Source organism: Empidonax traillii, unplaced genomic scaffold, assembly GCF_003031625.1.
Source record: "Empidonax traillii isolate 1590-97213 ecotype Southwest subspecies unplaced genomic scaffold, ASM303162v1 scaffold65:size4453928, whole genome shotgun sequence".
NCBI lineage: Eukaryota > Metazoa > Chordata > Aves > Passeriformes > Tyrannidae > Empidonax > Empidonax traillii.
In genome coordinates this window covers 305,406-325,910 of record NW_020955258.1, presented here as the reverse complement: position 1 = coordinate 325,910, position 20,505 = coordinate 305,406, and the positions used below count along the sequence as shown (strand labels likewise).

The following is a 20,505-nucleotide window of genomic DNA, read 5'->3' as shown; positions in this document are numbered from 1 at the left end:
AAAAAAAAAAAGCAAGAAACTTCAGAAAGAATCTAGAGGGAGTAGCTAGGAGGTTTGAATTATTGGCAAAGAACCAAAATATTGATTGGGAAGACATAGAGGTAATGTTGTCAGAATTAACAGAAACAGAGAAGGAACTCGTATTGAGGACAGGAAGGGAGCATGCTGCATTATTACCTGAAAGAGTAGATATAATATTTCCCAATCAAAACCCAGAGTGGGATCCGAATAATCCAGTTCAATATGAGCGGCTGGTGCAATATAGGAAGCTAATAACAATGGGTCTGCGGAATGCAATACCTAAGGCCATCAATTGGGCAATGCTATGACGTCAGACAGGGAAAAGATAAAACCCCTTCAGAATTTTTGGATAGACTTAGGGCAGCTATGAGACAGTACACACCCCTAGACCCAGCATCAGAGGAAGGAAAACAACAGTGCTTTTTTGGGGCAAAAATTCGGCTTCAAGATCCTGCTACATGACTACATCCAGGTAGTTACACTGCTGGTCTGAAAATAAACTAGTAGTCTAATCACTAATCATCTCTCTACTGAGTTCCCTTAATTGTCATTAGAAGGTGTACTTGCAGTCTTGCCTCCATCTGGAAAGCATGTAGAACTAGTAAGAAAGCTGTATCTCTTTCCCCACACACTTTATAGCTAGTCCTTTTGTCTCTCAAAAGGACAGTGCAGTTGCTTCAGTTGCTTTACCCAAGAGGACAGCACTACCCATCTGGGAGATACCCCCATCACAGGAAGGAAAACTTTGGCTCTGACTCTTGAATTAAGTTGGAGTTCAGTGCGATCAGAGAAGGCCCATTGATGGATTTTATCTCTTGGCATAGATAGTGCAAATACACTGATCCCAGGACGTGCCATGAGCTCTACTGCTGCAGGACAGCCTCCTAAAATCAGAGTCCCTGTGAAGGAAGGAAGGGTTAATTGAAGCATCTTGCTGCAGGGGCCCACTGTTCTCCCCCCACCATTTTCTGTACCTTGCTCAAAGGAGATCTTGTTCTGTACAAATTCTGCAGACCTAAAATACTTACAGGTGCATTGTACAAAGAGCCCAGAGGTAATAAATCTTAGCCAAAGGAGCCAAGGTAGATATTTCAATAGGTAAATAAGACCAAAGCCAAGGTTTTCTTGAAGCCTCAGTGATCAGAACACAAGAACAATAGAAAGAACGAAAGGTCACGAAGGTCACCCGATGAAGAGGAGAGAATTTGAGACCCCATGAGGAAGTAAGGCAGGATCTACCACCATAATATTCCTCAAAATAGAGACCACGCCTCAATCTCCGCCCCCAACTCCACCTATTATGAATATTGTAATCTAATGATGCAATAATATGAATATGTATGTGGTTATGATGTAATCATTGCCAAACTTTTATAAAATACTCATTCTAACCTAACCAGCTCGGAGCCTAGCTGGCAGGCTGCCCGGCCATCAATCAATAAATACCTTGCTGTTCTAGGCATAAAACTCTGTCTAAACAGTTTTATCTGCTTTTTTTGGGCATCACCTGAATACTAACATCCTCCTCCTCTTTTTTTTTTTTTTTTTTTTTTTTTTTTTTTTTTTTTTTTTTTTTTTTTTTTTTTTTAAAAAAAAAAGCTGGATGTTAAATAATGCCCAAGTCTCATTCAGCAGCAGATCTCTTTCCACTTCTGCATGTTTTAAAAGTAGTATGCCCAAAGCTGATGCAAAGACAGCCTCGCTTGTAAAGTCCAGGCTCAGGTTGCTGTTTAAGGTTGCGGTAAACTCAGGAAAACTGCAAAATATTGGCAAATTGTTCTGTGTCAACCAGTAAAAGCTTGAGTTGATTAGGGCTTGTAAGAACAGTAAACAGAGCTGCTGAGCCCAGAAAGGGAAGACTGGAATTCAGACCTTTAGTACAGAAAAACAAACAAGGTTTCTGTTTTTGAAGATTCTCAAACTCGTCTTTAACGTTCCCTGTACCTGCATCCACGTCTGTCCCATTGCGGTCCCTCAGGTATTTGTGTTCCAGCACAGCTTCCCTAGCTTTTGCAAAACTGTGATTATTCAGGATGAGGCACACTCCACAGGGTCGGCTGGTCATTCTGTAAGCCTCAAGCTGCTGAAAAGAAAGACGACTGGTGAAACTACTGCACTTTCCTCCGGGTTCAGCAGGGGACAGAGCCAGATGCTTTCCTCTCCAGGCAGCTCTCCCTACTCAGCTTTGCTCCCAGCACCTGGCAGTGCAGTGTCCCCCTGCCTTTGGGAGTCTGTGCATGACAGCTCCCTGACCACCACTGTCATGCTCAGCCCACCGGGCTGCCTTCACCCCAGCTCCGTGCCAAGCCATCTACCAACTGCTTATTCCCTGCTGTAATAAACTGGGCCTGCCTTGCTCCCCGACAGAGGATTGTGAAGGTGTTAACACTGCAGCTGCTGTGACAGCTTCAGAATAACAGATAGAGAGTGGTGCATTCCTCTTTCTAGACCGTACTTTTAACAGTTGGTCTCATAATAACTGTTCACTTCATGGAGGGGTGATCTCTTCAAAGACAAAATGATGATGTTTCTAAGAAACTCTCATACCTGGGAAGAGATATTACAACTGCCAGGAAATTCACGTGCCACAGATAATGCCAGACACCCTTCAGGGCCTCCTGTGCTGCCCCTTTCTTCCTCTGTGATGAGCATCTCTTCTTGACCTGAAAAGCATCTATTATTAGTCCTGTCTGATACCTGTGTGTTACTTCAAGAACAACTAAGGGGGAGAGGCTGTTTTGTTTTACCAAATAGGTTTAATTGATCTTCAATTCTGTCCCACAGGCTGATGTTAATTTTTTCACAGAGACTCTTCAGCTCACTTAGGTTGTCTTTTCCCAGAAGCCCCTTCTTCTCCATCTCAGCGAAAATGTCGAGCATTGTCTGGGTAATCAGAAAAGGCAGTTTACTCCCAGTGCAGCATGGATGTGCCCTGAGAGCAAAGTTAGAGCATGTGCACCTAAGCTTTAATGAACTAATATTACCTGGGAGCCAAAGAGTCAGTTCAGCTGACTGGCAGCTCAGTTGAGACCTCAGCTGAGCCAATCAAACCTAGTTCAACAAAACCTACCAGTACCGTTAAGTAAAAAAATGACCTCAAAACATGCTCATTTCACTTCTGCAGCTCAGAGTTGCCAAGATCTGACAAGATCTAACCCAGATCTAATGGTGGTCATACAGGAATATATAATACCATTTTGAATACTTGCATTCATTTGACTTCCAGTGGCTATCTTGTGCACTTAAGTGAAACACAAGAATCACTGCAGTGACCATCTTAAGCAATGGCAAAAGGAGTATAACCACACAAGTATGGTGCAGAGATTGCTGTGAAGCAAAAGGGGACTCAAGGGACAGAAGCTCTTGTCAAACAGTGAGCAGCAGAGCACAGTGGTCACCCCAAGGATTTACTAGAACAGCTATCACTACATGGTCATAGTCTACCCTCAAAGTTTTCATTATACAGAACAAAGTACCCAGCAGTCAGAACAAAGTACCCAGCAGTCAGAACTGCAGGCTGGGACACGATAAGAGCACTGGATCTCCTCCAAGGCTATTTGTAAAATCCAAGCTCACTGGCCTTAGCCTTCTTAAGGATTTGCTGCTTAGATATGTATTTTCTGCACTTGGAAATAAAAAGAACAAAATCATAAAATAATACAGCGGGTGGTTTTCTGTATTTGATAATGCCTTAGAAAGCAGAAAAAAAAAAAAAAAGAAAAAGAAAAATCAGTTGGGCAAGATGAGTGAATGTGCTCATCAGTCCTTCATTGATTAAGGCCAGGGAGTGCCCTGAGCCTCGGGTGGTGCATGGATGTGAACCCTCAGTGCAGCACACTGGCTGTGACACTGCTGCAAAAGGCTGTGCCCAACACCAGCACAGACAAGTCCCATGTGCACCCAGGCCCACCCTTTTTCTTGTGGTGTTTTCACTTCAAGAGTGACACCATAAAGAAGAGTGAGACCCATTCCCCCACGGGGAACCCTATTTCCTCTGTGGATTATAATAATCATTAAAAAAAGTATTAAAGAAATTCTTACGGTCTCAGGGGTTAGCTTGCTTTTTGGTAATGTTCCATCCAAAAGTAATTTGAAAGACATCAGCTCATCTTTGGTGATGTCTTCCGAGAGCTGAAAGAGCAAGTATCTAGAAAGAGAAGTGGAGGCAACTGTTTCATCGCGTTCCAAAGCACGTCCCTGAGCACAACTTAACACTATTGCACTGCCCTTTTCACCCAGTCCGCCCCCAGCACAGCCCGGTGTCCTCCCTTCTGCTGGGCTGAAATGCCACCTTCCCGTACGTTCCTGCTTTCTCCTGGAAGCCGCTCAGGCGCTGCCGGAGCTCAGCGCGGCGTTCAGAGCGGGACAAGGCTCTGCCCGGCCCTAACCCGCACCACACTCACCTGTAGGGCGACACCCGCGCCCCGCCCGCTCTGGGGACCTGCAGCTCCCGCTCCACCTGCTCCCGGCTGGAGCCCAGGTGGGCAGCCAGGAGGTCGATCCTGCCGATGCGGTACAGCAGCTCCCTGAGGAAGGCCAAGTTCCCCGCCTCCAGCGCGCCCCTCTCCTGCAGCGCTTCGAACAAGTCGTGCGCGCTCCGGGCGGCTTCCAGCCTCCTTCTGGGGACGTGCTCCCGGCTCAGGAACTTCAGCGCCGCCAGCTCGGCCTCGTCCAGCTCCTCGCTGACCGCCAGCAGCTGCCACCGGGGCAGCTCCATGGCCCGCGATCCGCCGGGGCCGGGCTGGGAGCGCTTCCTGCCTCCTCCGGGCCGGGCCGGGCCGGGCCCCGGGGCGGGGCAGCGCCCGCAGGAGGAGGGGCCGGAGCCCAGGGCGGCGCTTCCCTCTGGATTTGAACATCCGGAGCGGGGTAGGTGCTCCTTGCTCAGAGTTCCGAACACCGACTGTTCTTAAGCAAACCGGACCTGCTAGTGCGGATCCAAAGGTCTCCCTCTGTCCGAGCTTTCCCTGCAGTTGCCTCTCGCTGGTTCCCAGGCACTCACAAACCATTGCCCTTTCAATACAAACAGCAAGAAGCTTTTATAATGCCACCGACTCGCCTTCCTCCTTGCCAGCCTTCTGGGGCTGCTGGCAGAAAAAGCAGCACATACCCTGTAGGCGTTGGGCCCCGTACCCTGACAGCCGCCAGGGGACCTCACCCTACTAAATGAAAATCCTGTGTAGCACCAAATATACCAAATAAGTGATATCTAATTCCTCCTCATGTAAAAGAGCTGAAAGAACTTGGTCTGAGTCTATTGAATTCTGACAGAGAGAAATATCAGAAAAAGAAATGCTATTGACTCACAACTTTACTTCTGGAGCAGCTACCACCTTTCAGCAAGTTTCTCTCAGAGGGAGCAGTTATTTAATTTAAGCTATATTTCCTTATCATACAGAAACATCCACTAATCTAATCTAAATTCATATCAGGGTCCCACTGATGAAAACATTATAAAAAATGCAAATAAACTGTAACTAAGTATCAGCCACTGAATTGCATCATAACTGGTAACAGCTTCTTGTAACTTTTGCTGCAGTATCATTTACTTGTAATGTCTATTTCTTATTTATGAAACCAATGTGAACAGAGATGTAATTCTAAGAACACAGTCTCTCTTTTACTTGGAAGATGAAAAAGCACAATGGGAGCAAAAAGTAATTGCCAACACATTGCGTGGAATCAGAAAAAAAAAAATTCACTTCCAGAACAGAAGCAAGATTGAATAAAGAGCCCCTCCTTTAGGGCTAGACATGGATTTCCAAAAAATCCAAACCGAAAAAAGCAGAAGTTACAAAGTGTCTCAAATTCATCCTTTTTCTTTTTATAAACTCAAAAGGGATTGTTAGAATCCCATACAGCTTCCACATAATACCTACACATTGCTGAGGATGCAAGGTAAGAGTGGCCTCAGCTGCCATTATCCTGACAATCCTGAACTTATTCTTTCCTACCATCTCTCCAGCTGCTGCTGAAGAGAGATCAATCTGCTGCCTCCTGGGGTGGCTGCCATGAAACACTCCAACAAGAGCGAAGTGACTTCTGCTGAGGTAAAAGTGTTTGTCATGTTAACTGTCCCTCAGACAGTCCATCCAACAGAGGCACACATCACAGACTAAGGTGATGTAAAAAACAATTTATTACAACAGAAACAACAGTACAAAGAATCTCCTCCCAATGTTCCACAGCCATTCATGATGCACCGTCCCCTGAGAGCACCGAGAAAAAATTCAATCAGAATTCTTACTATTAAAAAGCTTACACCACAATGCTGCTTAGCCAAGTAAATTAATAGCATAAAACAAACTAAATATTTGGAGAAAAATAATCAAATTTGTATTATCATAATCATGCCTTTTTTGATTTAGAAAACAGAATCTCCCTTCAGACATCTCTTTCTCATGATGTCCAGAAGAAGACAGGCAGAATGTGTAGGTTTGGCCTACACATGTTATTTTTCCATGAAATAAAATATAAAAAAAATAACATCCATGAGGATGTTATTTTTCCATGAAAAATCATAACTTCCAAACATAGACAATGATTCACCTCCGGGTAAGGCAGTTACAACCCTACACATGCTTCCTCACCTGAAACCCAGACTGAACATACTCCACTGCTCTGCAGTGATCTGTGCTCTTCCACAACCTCACCTGACTGCCACAGATCCAGGTGTCAGAAGACTGATTAAATATGGAAATTTTAAAATTTAGGTCCTATGGGTCCTTAAAGGACTGGGGCTAACTCCAGATAATTTCTCATGTGAAGTCTTTTTCCCGTGGAAGCCCACTCCAGATGTGATTCCTAAACTGATTGCATTCTTATTTTTCTACTCTTTACTTGGCTGTCCTTGTGGAATTTCGAAGATCAATTGCTTCCGTAGTGTTGTTATTATCTGTGGCATCTGCTTCTCCAATTTTCCTCCTGGCATCTGATTCGATACTATAAATTCTTTTCCTCCCACTTCCTCGTTCACTGTTGTCAGGATGGTTAGGAGATCGATGCCCCTTTAACAAAAAGGAAGAAAAGTTACCTTGAAATCCACGTACTGAAAAAAGGTACATTGAAATACATGGTACTTGCAGCTCAGCCAAAGAGATGATCCATGTTTGCTCCAATGAAGTGGAATCTCTGGGATGACTGGAATCCTGCCCCACCCACCCTACCTGTCACTGAAAGTGCACACTCCGTTGTATTACCACAGAATTCAGTATGTTTGGGGGAATAAAAATGCAACCTCTGTGTTGCATTTCCCAGCAAACACAGTCCCCTGCTTTAGTTACAGTCAGAAGAGCACACCAAGATGAAACAGGGCCAAACCTACACATTCTGCCTGTCATCTTCTGGACATCATGAGAAAGAGATGTCTGAAGGGAGATTCTATTTTCTAAATCAAATTTATGAGAGGATGGGAGGAAGGCAACAATGAAAATCGTTAACCAGAGAACACTGATTATTTTGTCTGTGCAATCACTCAACAAATTCACTTTTATGAAGTGTCACTGGAAGGAAAAATCATTTATCAGTCAAAAAATGCTAAAAAGTACACATACACACACTTGTTTCTGTGTAATGCTCCAGCATGACAACCCTGGTTTTGTCACAGGGGAAGTCACTCATACTTTGGCTCACCCATAAAAGAGTAACAAATCCCAATTCCAATATAATTACTATTCTCTGCTGTCCTGCAGGTGAAAAACATCACACAGCAAAAATGCAAAACCCTGATGTTTCAGCACAGTTTCAGTATGTGGGTCTGCAATACCAACAATGTACAAGAATTAAAAGCAGTACTCACTGAGGGCAAAGCAACTTCATCTTGTCACAGAGGCACTGAATGTAAACACTGCCAGACTCAGCCCAGCGGAAGGACAAATAGTCTTCCACTGTAGACATGCCAATCAGAATGTCAGCCAGATCAGGAATGGAAGTCGAAGGGGTAGCATCCGTCTCAGGATGTCCAGAAAAATCTGCTTCTACTGCAACAGCTGGATGTCCAACAGAGCCTTGGCAAGCCTGGATGAAAAACACCTTGGGTTTGCCAGCAAGAGAGGGACAATTAGATCCACTGAAGCAGGAGACTAAATCTTTAATATTTACAAATTCATCATCGATGCCTTTTATCTTGCGTTTTTCACCGTGGGAAAAAATGAAGCAAACAAAACAGTCCATGTTTCTATGATCTCTTTTGCTGTATTCTTTAACTTTCTCAAATATCTCTTTTGCTTCCAGATCCATGTGCTCAACTGTCTCAAACTGAAGCCACTTAAAGACCCTCTTCACAGCCTCTGGGAAAAAAAAGTCAGAAGGAATTCGTTAAACATAAACAGTGACAAGAAAGATGCTGAAACATCAGTGTCTGTGTGGCAGATCAGATATTAGCAGAAGTGTTCAGATACCATCCATAAACTCACCTGGACTGACTCTTAGCCTGCCAAATCCTATTGGAAAAACCCATGCCTAATTTGCCTCATTTTATCTTTTTAAACACAGCTGGGTTAAGCATCATGCTATCTAAACCAAAGACAGGTTTCAGACTATATGATGTATTGGTACAAATTAGTGAAGATCACTGTGTTAAAGCAAGCTTTAAATCTGCCTTGCATAACAACCTCAAATGACAAAGAACAACACTTGGTGAGTTAAAGAAGCATCACCTCTTTAGAATGACAAATTCTGCCACCCTGAAATTAAATAGGTCTCTCATTCTGTGAAAATGACCAATGCAGCAAGAAGGAAGGCAGAGCAACCTGCTCACAAATGCCCTGAAGACTTCTCAGCAAATGGTGACTTAATTGTTGTGTGAGCTGTGAGAAAGTAGCTGGGAGGGAAGCAGCCTGTAGACAGGCTAGATGGAGTTAAAATATCCTTGATGTGTCCTCTCATGAAACAGATTTTACTTTTTTAAGATAAACTCTTAGAAGTGACTTGCAGGAAGACAGGCTTTAAGGAAAATTACAGAGCATTTATTTGAGCTTTGAAGAGAATTTAAGGACTTAAAAATATTTTCCTATGATAGCTAAGAATTAAAAACAATCAAAAAGTGAAAAGGTGGAACAGTAATCCCTCGTTCACTGCTTGGTACATATGACCAATTAACACGATGCTTTTTACCTACAACAAAAAACAGCGTATCTTCAATTTCTACAGTGACTGCCTCTTCAGTTCCTCTGAAGGCCAAGGGGTACAGTGGACAGGATTCTTCTTCACAGGAAAGATTAGAAAATTGTCTTGGAGAATTATGAGAGAAAAAAGCAAATCCATAATTGCATTAAAGAAGTGCTTACCTCCATCTTTCACTGTTCCTTTTCTGTTCTGTTTCGGATTGTTGAAAATGTGGTTGTTAAGGATCACACAGTAACCATGGGGGATATTTTTCATCTTATATGTTTCCACAGCCTGTAGAAACAAAAAAAATCAGGTAAGAAAGCAATGTCAAGCCTTCAGAAGAGAAATACACTGTGCACAGAGTGTTGGTCCTTCATTACCCAAGGACAAAAATCATAAGGGCTGAAAAACAAGAAAGGAAAAGCCTAAGAATACAATCTTGCTACAGAGGAGAGGAATTTGCATTGTTTCCCTGAATCCCTCCTCCACTCTCTCTGTGGTGAGGATATGATTTTGATATGGGAGCAAGCAAGTATGCAGAAACACAAATTTGCATGTGCAGAGGAAAAATTCCTGCACCCTACCATTCCCTCTGGTGTTCCTTGTGAAATTCTAGTGAGGTAGCAAGTTCTGCTGTTCCCTTCCCATCTGTCCAGGAATATCCCATCCAGGACTTTAATGTCCCATCTCCATTATTATTAAGATTGGTTTTCTCCACACAACAGCTTCATTTATTACTTAGAATGTTGCTGACAGCCCTGTCCCCAGAAAGGAAGAGGTCTTGGTCTTGTTTGGAAAACAGGAATCGTTCCAAGGCCTACATTTAAAGCCAGGACCCCTCCCTCTGAGCTGTTCCACCTGCTCAGTCTTACAAATTTATGTTCCCTCTCCCAGAAGTTTGGATAAATACTTTAAATGTAATCTTCAAGTATTTCTCACCAGGTTTGTTGTCTTCCCCTCTGCTCCTTGTTCCCCTGGATGCACAGAGACAGACACAGGATAGCGGAGTTCTTCTTTAGAATAATTGTGTTAGAAGGAGAATATAAACAGAATGTTTCAGGACAAAAAAGGTAAATCTTCCACTGTGCATATTTCAACACTCAAAAATCAGTACAAGCAGCAAGATGGAGCGTGGTTTTTGCACAGTTCCAGTTTCACAGACTCCTGGTTATTACAGAAGCTGTGAAGAGCTGGGCTCCATTTCCTCTCTGCTCTTTTACTGGTAGCAAGATACAGATAATAAAAGGCTGAATGTGAGCAGTCATCCTAGGCAAGCCATTTCACTAGCATCTCCACTATGGGATACATATGTGAAAGAAGAGACCCATTTTTGTACAATGGTCAATCTACTTCTGAGGCTACTGTCTCTTCTCCAGAGAACTTTACTGTTTGGGTGATGCAAAATGCCAGCATGATGGAAGATCTCCTCAAAGCAACAAAACACTTACTTGAATACAACTTTCCAAAAAAAAAATTAAGAAATCATCATGGATTTCTTTCAACCCAAGGAAACTAAATCACAGTGCCCCCTTAACAAGTTTAAAAAGATGCGTTTAAATGAAATTTAATTGTGAGGGCAACAAGATCTACACGGCATGGTCTTTCTCTACTTATGAAGGGGGACAAAATAGTAACAAAAAAGCCGTTCCCTGACACAGGACTTGATGACTCTAATCACCCTTAGCAATTTTCTTCTGCTCTTTTAGAAACACCAGTAGAGGTCAGCAGCACAAAGACGTGGAGGGGAAACTACTCGGCAGTTCTGCAGGGAACTGTAGGGGCAGCAGAAACGTGTCTAAGGAAACTCATGTCCTAGGTCATTCAAAAGGAAGTTACGAGGAAAACAGCTTTCAGTTGCTATTGAATGACACATCCTATTTTCCGAAGAGTAAGGCCTGGCTGTGGTGTCAGACAGCACCACCTCAGCTGCAACAGCCCAGATGGACTTGAAGTCCTTGAGATTTCCCATCTGGTTAGAGAAAGACACTTTAGCCAAGTACTGGGGCTTCAGGGACTTTCTCTCTGACCAAGACAAAAGAGCCCGGCTAACAGAAGGTAACGCTGACAATCTCCTGGGACAAGTTTCTCCACGTCAACTCCCAGTCTCTTTCAGTCACTCTTTCAGTGACTGAAAAGCTATGCTGGTCCAAAACCAGCACTGTGCTTTTCCCTGAACAGACAAATTGCATTTAAGGCAAAGAGGAGGGAGAAGAAGACCATTTACAAGGCACAGAACATGTTTCAAAAACAGACACAAGGTATGATGGGATAATAAAGTCGCAGAAAACTTCAGAAACTAGAGGTTTCTAGAGTTACTCTGCCTGTCCTAAGATACTGTAAGGTCTCCTTTTCATCTCTAGACCTCTAACCTGCCAACAACGGAGCCAAAAAAATCACAGAAGACCCCAGCTCTATTATTAAACAGCTGATTAAATAGATTTACCTTTCTTTTTTTCTTCATAGATATCAATTTTTTTCTTTATGTCAGCTCTAAAGGCCTTTAATATATCTTTCAGCATTGTCAGGTCATCTTCTTTAATTATCCTATTTCTTTCCATTTCCAGAAAAACCTGCAACATCGACTGGTGGAACAAAAACACATAACCCAAACTCAGTAACTGCAGGCACCTCTGGACAGAGCAGAAGACAAGATCCTCATTCACAGAGAAGCTAAGGAACAATTACTGTATCCTCTGAGCCTCATTAAAAGAAGGGTCAGGATGCAAGTGAATAAACACATCAGTGAGGTTAGGACAGGGTGAATAGAAGTTGCCTCTGGCTAGGGTATCCTGCTTTGTTTCAGCAGTACAATGCACTATGTGGGGAACAAGGGGCATCCTGTTTAGCCTTTGTGTTCTGATGAAGGGCTGTGAAGTCCTTTAGCGATGCCATTTTACATTTTCTGTTACAGAAAAGGTGTTCAGGGCTAATTTTTTTAATTAAAGCTCAACAGTCCACAAAGTTGGAAGTAAATCTGCTAATATTCCTCTAGGTGCCACGATACACGAATAGGATTTTTAGGACAGTTTCTTAATAATACCAAGCATTTTTATAACACTGGCCATTATTTACAAGTGTTAAACTAGCTCATTAAAACTCTTAGTACCTTTGGGGAGAACTTACCAAAATGTCATTACTCCAAATTACAATAAAGAAGAAAATTTACTCAATGACATACAAAAATTTGTGGTTGAACTCACTTTAGATCTTGATTTTCTGTCTCCAAAACACTGTTTTTCCTTTAGCAAACATCACTCTTCTTAGATACAGTAAATGTCATAAATGTCAAGCAAAGATTAAAGGAAGAGCTTGATGGATTTTGGAAGAAGAAAATATTAGGGAGACAGGTGGTGGAGAGAAAATAAGACCAGGAGAACAAAAAAGGGCAGAGATAATATACAATGAAAAAAAAAATGTCCATTTCTTCGCACAGCAACTATCAGCTAACATCACAATTCTTTCAACAACTGATTTTCATGAGGGCAGACTGCTTCCTCTTTCCTTCCTTCCTACAAGAATTACCACACTCTGAACTAGCCTTGCAAAAAAACTTCTCAAGATCACTTTTCATACAGCATTATCCTGGAGCTTGTTCTTAGGTAATTGCTTTTGGAGCAGGAACTTCACATTTTTGACATCTTCTGGAGTCAAGTCCTCTGCAATTCCATATAGCAGTTGCCTGGCAATAAAGAACAGAGAGACTGTTCAAGAAAGTTTTAAGAAGTAAACACCACAATTACACATATGAACTGCAAAATGTAAAGCTCACTCTGGCAGGAATTCAGGCTGTAACCATTACGCTGCGATACTCAGCGGAGTGGAGGAAAACAGTGGAGACAAAAACCAAGACAGTACACAACTGAACTGTCGTAAATTTTGTGTGCAACTTTTTGTGTTTGCTGCTTCTGTGCTTACCTGTAAGCTGACACCTTTGCCCTGCCTTGGACCTGCAGCTCTCTCTCCATGTGCTCCCGGCTGGAACCCAGGTGGGTAACCAGGAGATCGATCCTGCCGATGCGGTAGAGCAGCTCCCGGAGAAAGGCCAGGTTCCCTGCCTCGATCATGTCCTTCTCCTGCAGCACTTCGAAGAAGGCCTTGGGTTCCTGAATGGCTTCCAGCTTCCTCATGGGAACATGATCCAGGCTGAGGAACTTCAGTGCTGCCAGTTCATCTGTGACCAAAGCCTCGGACATTTCAAAAAGGAGTTTGTGGAAGTCTGTATTCATTTCACATCAGGATTTGGATCTAAATACAAACAGCAGTTGATTTTATTGGTCAGTGACAGTAGTGCAATAACATTGATTTATACAAAAGGTATCACATGATGTAGAATAGCCCATGCAATCAGAAGTACTTCAGTAGAGAGAGGCTGTCTTTGCTATCATAGCTTTGATGCTTAGCTCTCTTGGTTCTTTGGACTTAACAAGGAGTATTAAAACCTCTGTACTAAGTGACATTAACAGAAGAAGTCATGGATTGTTCTTGCTTCCTATGATATGTATAGTCAGTAGGGAGTACCAATGTACAGGATGGACAATCCTGGCAGGCTGCTGCTCTTTCTGTTTGGGCTTGGGTTTTTTTTAGATTTGATCACATTTAGGAGAAACAGCCACTTGCCAGAAATACAGACTATGTAATAAATGAGACTGCCAAGTTTTACACCATAACAAAGGTTTTACACAGTAAGAAAGCTAAAGAGTCCACAGGAGTGTAACTGCTCTAAGTTATCTGGCTTCTCCTTTCTTCTTACACTGCTTCTGATGATGGGCAGCATACCCAAAACACCTCTTCCTGTTTTGGTTTATCTGCATCAAATAATCAGTTCCCAGCTCTCAATCACTTTGTAGTATTAAATACAGATCACATCAACCCTTTCAAGAAGGCCAGAAGAATTCTTATCAAACTACCTCTGTTTCGCTGAGCACAAAATACCACCTCCCCTCCCCTCCACTTCCTCCATTAGCCTTAGAAATATTAAACTTGGCTTATGGATTCAACTTTGAGCACAAGAGAAAGTTAGAAAATACAAAGTGCAAGCCTTGCAACTGTCTCACCCTGACACTTATAGGACCTGCCTCTGCTGATGTCACGAGCCAGTGGGAGGGGCGTGATGTTTGTTATAAATTCTCATCAGGCTGAACAAAGATACCAAACAAGTGTCAGGAACTCACTGTTTTATTGTACCATCTTCTTAGCTGTGGCAACCAGCCCACTATTTAGACTCATGAGGTATTGGCTAACACACCCTTAAATTTATACAGTACACTTCCACAAAAGTGGAGGCTAACAAGCCCTTAGTTTTGTACAGGACACTCGACAACTCCCACACCAAATTCCTCAAAAGGTGGCACTTCACTACGACATCATCACTCAAAGGTGCTGGTTCACAAACCACAAAGGTACTGGTTCAGAAGGAACAAACACCTCCACAGTCCCTCCCTTCCCACAACAAACTTCAAAACTGAGTATGGGGTAGAATGTGATAGCCCTGCTTTGCCCAGGCAAAGCAAGGAAGAAAACAAAGAATATCACCAGTCCTTAGATCCTGCATTGGCACTGCCATGTGGATGGTGTGGAGCTGGGGAAAGAGAGCCAGCGAAAAGAGAGGAAAAAAGAGAGTCGGGGGCTCAATCCACACCCTGTTATAGTTAACCTGGTGTATGCCTCTTATCTAAATTAGACTTTTTGAGCATTTTGTTCCTGTGTGAGCAGCCAGCCCTTCCTCAGGAAGTGAGCTGCAGTGGGTGACTGGGCACGAGTCTCAGGGCGGAGCAGGGAGCTGGCCCAGAACAGCACCGTGCCACCTCCACGGACCCTCTCCTCTGATCACACCTCTCCTGCAGCAATACTCAGAAATTCTGCTTGAGACAAACCTGGTTCTCTACAGCTCATACTTAAAGCACCTGCCTCCACTTCCCTCTAGTAAGAGAACTGTGTACCACTTTATTCTCTCTGCCTTAAATAGAAGACACTTGGGAATCTCGGAAGAGAAACTCAACAGAAATGCCTTCAGAAGAGGTCTCTTGTCCCACTGACAGACACTGTCACTGGGAGACAGAAAAGTTGACAAGGGCAAATGAAAACTTTCTACTCCTACACTACTGGAATACTCTGCAATCCATTTAATCCCATTGCTACCACAAATGTTTCCATACCAGGGCTGGTAACCCCAGCTGACCAACTGGTAATGATAATTAGAAGACAATTGTATTCTACTCTCCTCCAAGGACCACTCTACAGCCAAACAGCTTTTTGTGGCATGCCCTTGGTCAGTATTCTGTTGGTTAGCAAGAGTGAATGTACAACTGAATCTTAAACCTTTGTCTTTCAAAAAAACAACAAACCAGCAAAACGTGTTATGACACAGCACTTACGATTCACTCCCTACCCCCAAATACTGTTTTCTTTAAATCCATTAAATCCATTTACATCCACTAAAACTGAACTTTTAAACAGACTAGAATCCATGCTGTTCAGCCCATATCACCACAAAACCACTAGTATCTGAACTGTGCCACTCACGATTCAGTGATTTCAGATCTGATTTTATATTTCTGTATTCACACAGGAAGGAGAAGAGTACTTGCTTGGTAGCTAGTTAGGCAGTTATCTTCTTTCTCACATAAATCATGCTTTTTGTTTAAGATAAAACGTGTATGCTTACAAAACCAAATCTTTCTTGTAGAGGGAATTCCCATTTTTATTTCTCAAAGGCTGTAAGTTTCAAACCCGTCCAATTATTTCAGTTAGAACAGATGTGCCATCTATATACTATATTTCAGCTCGTCTATAATTACAGGGAGGACAACTAAAACAATGTTTAACTGCCACTGTCTTTTTCTCCCACTTTACTAAATTGAAGACACAACTGATACAACATGCAAATTGAATAATAATACTAATTTTACATCACTTACATGGGAGGACAGGCTGGAGGAGTGCTGTAACAACTCTGAAAAAAGTGAGACAGGCACAGTCTCTGAAGTTCCAGGAAAAGTATGATATCTATATTGTCACATGACTTACAAGAAGTACGTTAAAACAAATTAACTGGTAATAAAACAGCAGATCCCTACTCCGCCCATCACAATTCCAGTTTCAGAAAATTGATTATTGCAGAACTTGTGAGAAAAAGTTGTAAGTAAGCCACAAAAGTAATCAGGTTTTGCTTTTTAGGGGGACACACTAAGCAGCGTTCCTAATTAAGAGACAGTGAGGGAAGGGTGAATCAACTACATCTTTTAATTTAAAAAGTCTCAGATCCACTGTCCTGCTGTGTCACCAGATGTGCTATGAGTTACCTCCTTTCTCTGAAGTCCCTCCCAACTCACTCTAGCCTATTTTCAACAGGAAAATTACTTCCCAAATTAAAAAGAGTTAACATTTTGTACCAAATTCAGTAGCAGTACTCAGTAAATACAGGGGACTTGACGACTAAAAATTCTTTTGAAATTATTTATGCGATATACTTCCCCATTTACAGGAGAATTTAAGCAATAATTAACTTTTGACATTATCACCCTCTGAGGTGGAAAGGTTCCCAGCATGCTAGTCACCAGTCTCTTCCATGCAGCAGGAAATAGGTGAACAGTGGTCAGTATGGCTACCAGGCTCCCAGAAAATTGTGAAGTCAGCATAATGAAGAGAGGCAGTTAGGAGAGCAGGAATTTGTTAAAATTTTGCAATGAAAACAGTCATTCATTGACTTCAACCTATCCACCCGTACAAACTCAAAATTATAACATACCTTTTGATAGAATGAGGCACACAAATTCCTTCCAAAAGGCTTAAGGTAGTAAAAGATCAGAAAACCCGTCCGACTTGTTTCACTGGCCCAAGTTACGCCTTTACCCAGAGAGCCACCACAAGTATGATTTCATCTTCAGGTTCAAAATATTTCTGTCTCCATGTCATCTCAAGTCTCAGCAAACCTTTCCCTGGATTAGCTCTTCTGTGTCTTACCTGAATCAAGAGTTCAGTTGCAGGCTGAAAGAGTCACTATGCGTGATCTGCACTGTGTGACAAATACTTGATAGTGGCCTCTCCCTTCATACAGCAGTTTAAAGGACCACCCCTTCCGGCACCGTTCTGTCTTTATTAGTTTTACTTTTGATTTCTTCCTTTCGCACCCTTCCTGGAAATGTTCCCGTCCTTTTGCTAAATTACAGTCTCTCTAATTTCCCTCAGCTCCCCTGCACCCTGGTTTTGTCCCTCTGGCTTTCTCTAGAACTGTCTCAGTAACCCAACCTTTTCCTTGTACAGCCTGCCAAAGGTTCACCTCGCCTAGAAAGGGTGGTCTTGAGGAAGTGAAACTGCTGAGGCTACTGACTGCTCAGCAACTGCAGTGACTGTGGCCTCCACTGGCACCCAACAGGATACACAGCTCCTGCACAAAAACCCACAGGAGGGACGGGGCACCAGAAACTTGTGGATGTTACAAATCCCATTTCAAGATTCTGGTCTTCCCAGGACTTCCCAACTTCCCCAGAAGACTCTTTTTACACTAGTTTCACTTAAATCTGTCTAAACAAGGGCTGCACAAGACACAACCCTTCCTTAATGCTGGAGGTGGAGAGCACACACATGTGCATATGTTTCTGTGTGCCATCAGTGAGTCTCAGCAGCAACCAACCATGTTTGTTTGCTTCTTTTCTCTTATATGTGGCATAAATGTGACTTCGAGTGCGGCAGCTGTACAAACTCAGAACACATAAAATGCAATGAGTCATACTAACCTGTTCATACCTGTTCATCATGATAAGAAGTGACCATTGTGTTACAGAAAACTGGCTGCATTTCAATGTTCTGTGTGATGCAACACTCCTCATCTAAAAATAGTGCAAGCTGGAAATTGTCCCCAACAGCACCAAGCTCTTTCAAATCTTCCCCCTAATGTATGCCTAGTAACCATATATAATGAGTGCTTTGCTGAAATTAGCTAAGCTTCACCTCAGCTTAAACCCTGAAGCACTGAAAACCCCACTTATTTACACAGCCCAACAAAGTGCAGGGGCCAGTCAGAAACAAGGAAAAGCCTTACCCCAATGCATAATTTTCATCTCACCAAGCTCTCAGAACTAAGAACTTAATGCAGTAATAAACAGGAAGGACACAGGCATACATAGTAAATGCTCATAACAAAACAACATGGTGTTATTTCAGTTAACTCACAAAATTCCGTTAGAAGCTTAATCAGCAAGGAGCCCTGTTTCTCATACGGCTGCATTTTAGATCTTAAACCAAGAAACAGTAATCAAAAAATGTAATACTTAATGAAGTTAATCAATCTGATAAACCTATGGAGATACACTGCTGAATGGCGTATTTCATGGCATGCTGATCTTCTACCCTAAATTTTCTTCTCGGAAGGGATGGGGAAGTCACAGTTCACAAGGCTTCACAGAGGGAATAATATGCAGCATTTTGGCCTTACTCAGTTTTGGAAAGATCTCATTGCACATGAAGTTTATGACAGGCATTTGACAATAACAGTGTGCACTGTGGGACAAATTCCTGAATTCAGTTGGTAACTGGTCCTCTATTAAGTTAAATGCCATTTACATTAGAGATTGAAGAAATCCTTTTCCACTTACTACCTAAGCTTTTACCTCTTCATTCCCACTTTTCTCTCTCTCCATCAACACTGCTAGTGGATTTAGAAGCAGGATTGTGGGGTCGACTGTGGTTGGACGCCAGGTGCCCTTCCCAGCTGCACAGAGGAGAGAGAATAAGATGGAAGACAACTCCTGGGTTGGGATAAGGCAATTTACTAAGGCTAAAGCAAAGCAGAGGCTTGCACGTGCAAAAGTGAAGCAAAAAATAACAAGGTTCATTCTCTACTTCCCATGAGCAGCAATGTCTGGCCGATTCCGAGAAGCAGGGCTTCAGCACACATAATGGTTCCTTAGCAGGCAGCCATTGGAGACAATGAATACCCCCCTCTTCCTGCTCCTTGCCTTAGCTTTGATATCTGAGATGACATCATATGGTATGGAACATCCCTTTGGTCAGTTTGGGTCAGCTGGCCTGGCTGTGTCCCCTCCCAGAATCCTGCCCTCGATGGAGGAAGGAATGTTACAGCTCTGGTGCTGTGCTCAGCAGTAGCCAAAACACCGGTGTGTTATCAACTCCTTTCTGGCTCCCGATGCAAAGCACAGCACTGTGAGGGTTGCTGTGGGGAAATGAACTCCAGCTCAGCCAGAGCCAATACAAGGATTTAAAATTGTTAGCCTGCAAAATAAAATATGATGAGCCTAAACCAGACCATTAACAGTCCTGGTTTAGACATGGAAGGTTACATGCATCCCCTATGCTGCCAGAAAAACCCTTTTCTGTCTGCAGCCTGTGCAGGTACAAAAATTTTTAACATGATAGAAGTATGTTTTGCCCAACCCTTATAACTCTGAATACGTAGATGATGTAAATACCTGGCACGTGGATTAACAGTTTCACAGCTCATTTGACAAAAAATTTATAAGGCGTTGCCTTGAAGCTAACAGATCCACAGGATTTTGGATAAGTCTTAAAACAGGCAGTGTGATGAACTGCATTTAAATAAGATGATAAAATCATGTGTTTTAAAAGCCCTGATATTGCTCTGAAGGAGGAGGGTCTCTAGGTATTGGGAATGTAAATCTTCTTCTTAAGGTACATGCTGCTTGGAGTATCTGTTTTGTCCCCATGTGGTTAACATGACCGGCCACATCCCAATTAACTTCTGTAAGAAATCACAGAATATCTTTACCCCTACAAATAGAAGGAGAGAATAAAAAAATTACTTACTAGTGAGCAGATGGCAATCCGTTTAACACCTCCCTGATCAGCTAGAAAATACACTATGGACATTTGAAACACAAAAAAAGAAAACACATCCTTTTCTCTAAATTTCTCCTCTTCTGTTTTCATTTGAGTCATATGAAAAACAAAAGACCTTTTCTTGCTTTGTCTTCCTTGATTTAACCAGTAAAGAGAAATAATGAAATAAAATATTGTTACCTAAATCCATTCAAAAAACAGCTGTGCCTTAAAGACCATAGATGGGAGGCTTTGAGGATTATTTTTATGGTACTAGGAGTGTTAATGTTAATTTATTAGCATGAAATCATCAGTTTAACTAATTTTGTCCACCTTAGAACATGGGTTAGTGTTCCTACATGAATTGCCTTTGGAGAAAAATAATTTAATCAGAGCATGAAGCAAAGTATTCACCTTCATACCAACAACTGTAGCTTGCTGCAGAGGGCCCGAATATACCAAGTACCCAGTGGAATGTCACAGAAAGAGACACATCCATCAACTGTGACCATGACTAGGAGGAAATTAGCATCTTTAGGAATACTTTCAGAAAGAGAAAAGCTCTGTTGCATGGAATAGAACTCA

At 42.5% G+C, this 20,505-nt stretch overlaps 2 protein-coding genes across 6 annotated transcripts in view; both read right to left on the bottom strand.

Moving 5' to 3' along the window:
* The window catches only part of LOC114055714 (caspase-8-like), a 9,956-nt gene extending 5,176 nt beyond the window's left edge, over nt 1–4,780 (bottom strand). The window contains exons 1-5 of one of the 2 annotated variants that reach the window (XM_027880120.1): nt 4,425–4,780; nt 4,063–4,168; nt 2,769–2,904; nt 2,569–2,684; nt 1,966–2,101 (exon numbers count right to left, since the gene is read on the bottom strand). In XM_027880120.1, the coding sequence (XP_027735921.1) occupies nt 1,966–2,101; nt 2,569–2,684; nt 2,769–2,904; nt 4,063–4,168; nt 4,425–4,738 (808 nt within the window). In that variant the 5' untranslated portion in view covers nt 4,739–4,780. The remainder of the gene's footprint in view (nt 1–1,965; nt 2,102–2,568; nt 2,685–2,768; nt 2,905–4,062; nt 4,169–4,424) is intronic. The other variant, XM_027880119.1, reaches the window with a different exon arrangement.
* A 1,735-nt stretch (nt 4,781–6,515) lies between these two features.
* Nucleotides 6,516–17,665, bottom strand: LOC114055715 (caspase-8-like). Of its 4 annotated transcripts, none has more exons than XM_027880121.1 (8): nt 16,874–17,665; nt 13,042–13,371; nt 12,700–12,805; nt 11,570–11,708; nt 10,066–10,154; nt 9,306–9,417; nt 7,817–8,306; nt 6,516–7,025 (listed from the first exon to the last, which is right to left on the bottom strand). In XM_027880121.1, exons 2-8 carry the CDS (start codon nt 13,350–13,352, stop codon nt 6,848–6,850), a joined length of 1,425 nt encoding a protein of 474 aa, XP_027735922.1. In that variant the 5' UTR covers nt 13,353–13,371; nt 16,874–17,665; the 3' UTR covers nt 6,516–6,847. The 4 variants fall into 4 exon arrangements, with proteins under 4 accessions (XP_027735922.1, XP_027735923.1, XP_027735925.1 ...); XM_027880122.1 differs by having other exon boundaries at nt 17,089–17,665; XM_027880124.1 differs by lacking the exon at nt 16,874–17,665 and adding an exon at nt 16,044–16,254.
* Nucleotides 17,666–20,505: the final 2,840 nt, after the last annotated feature.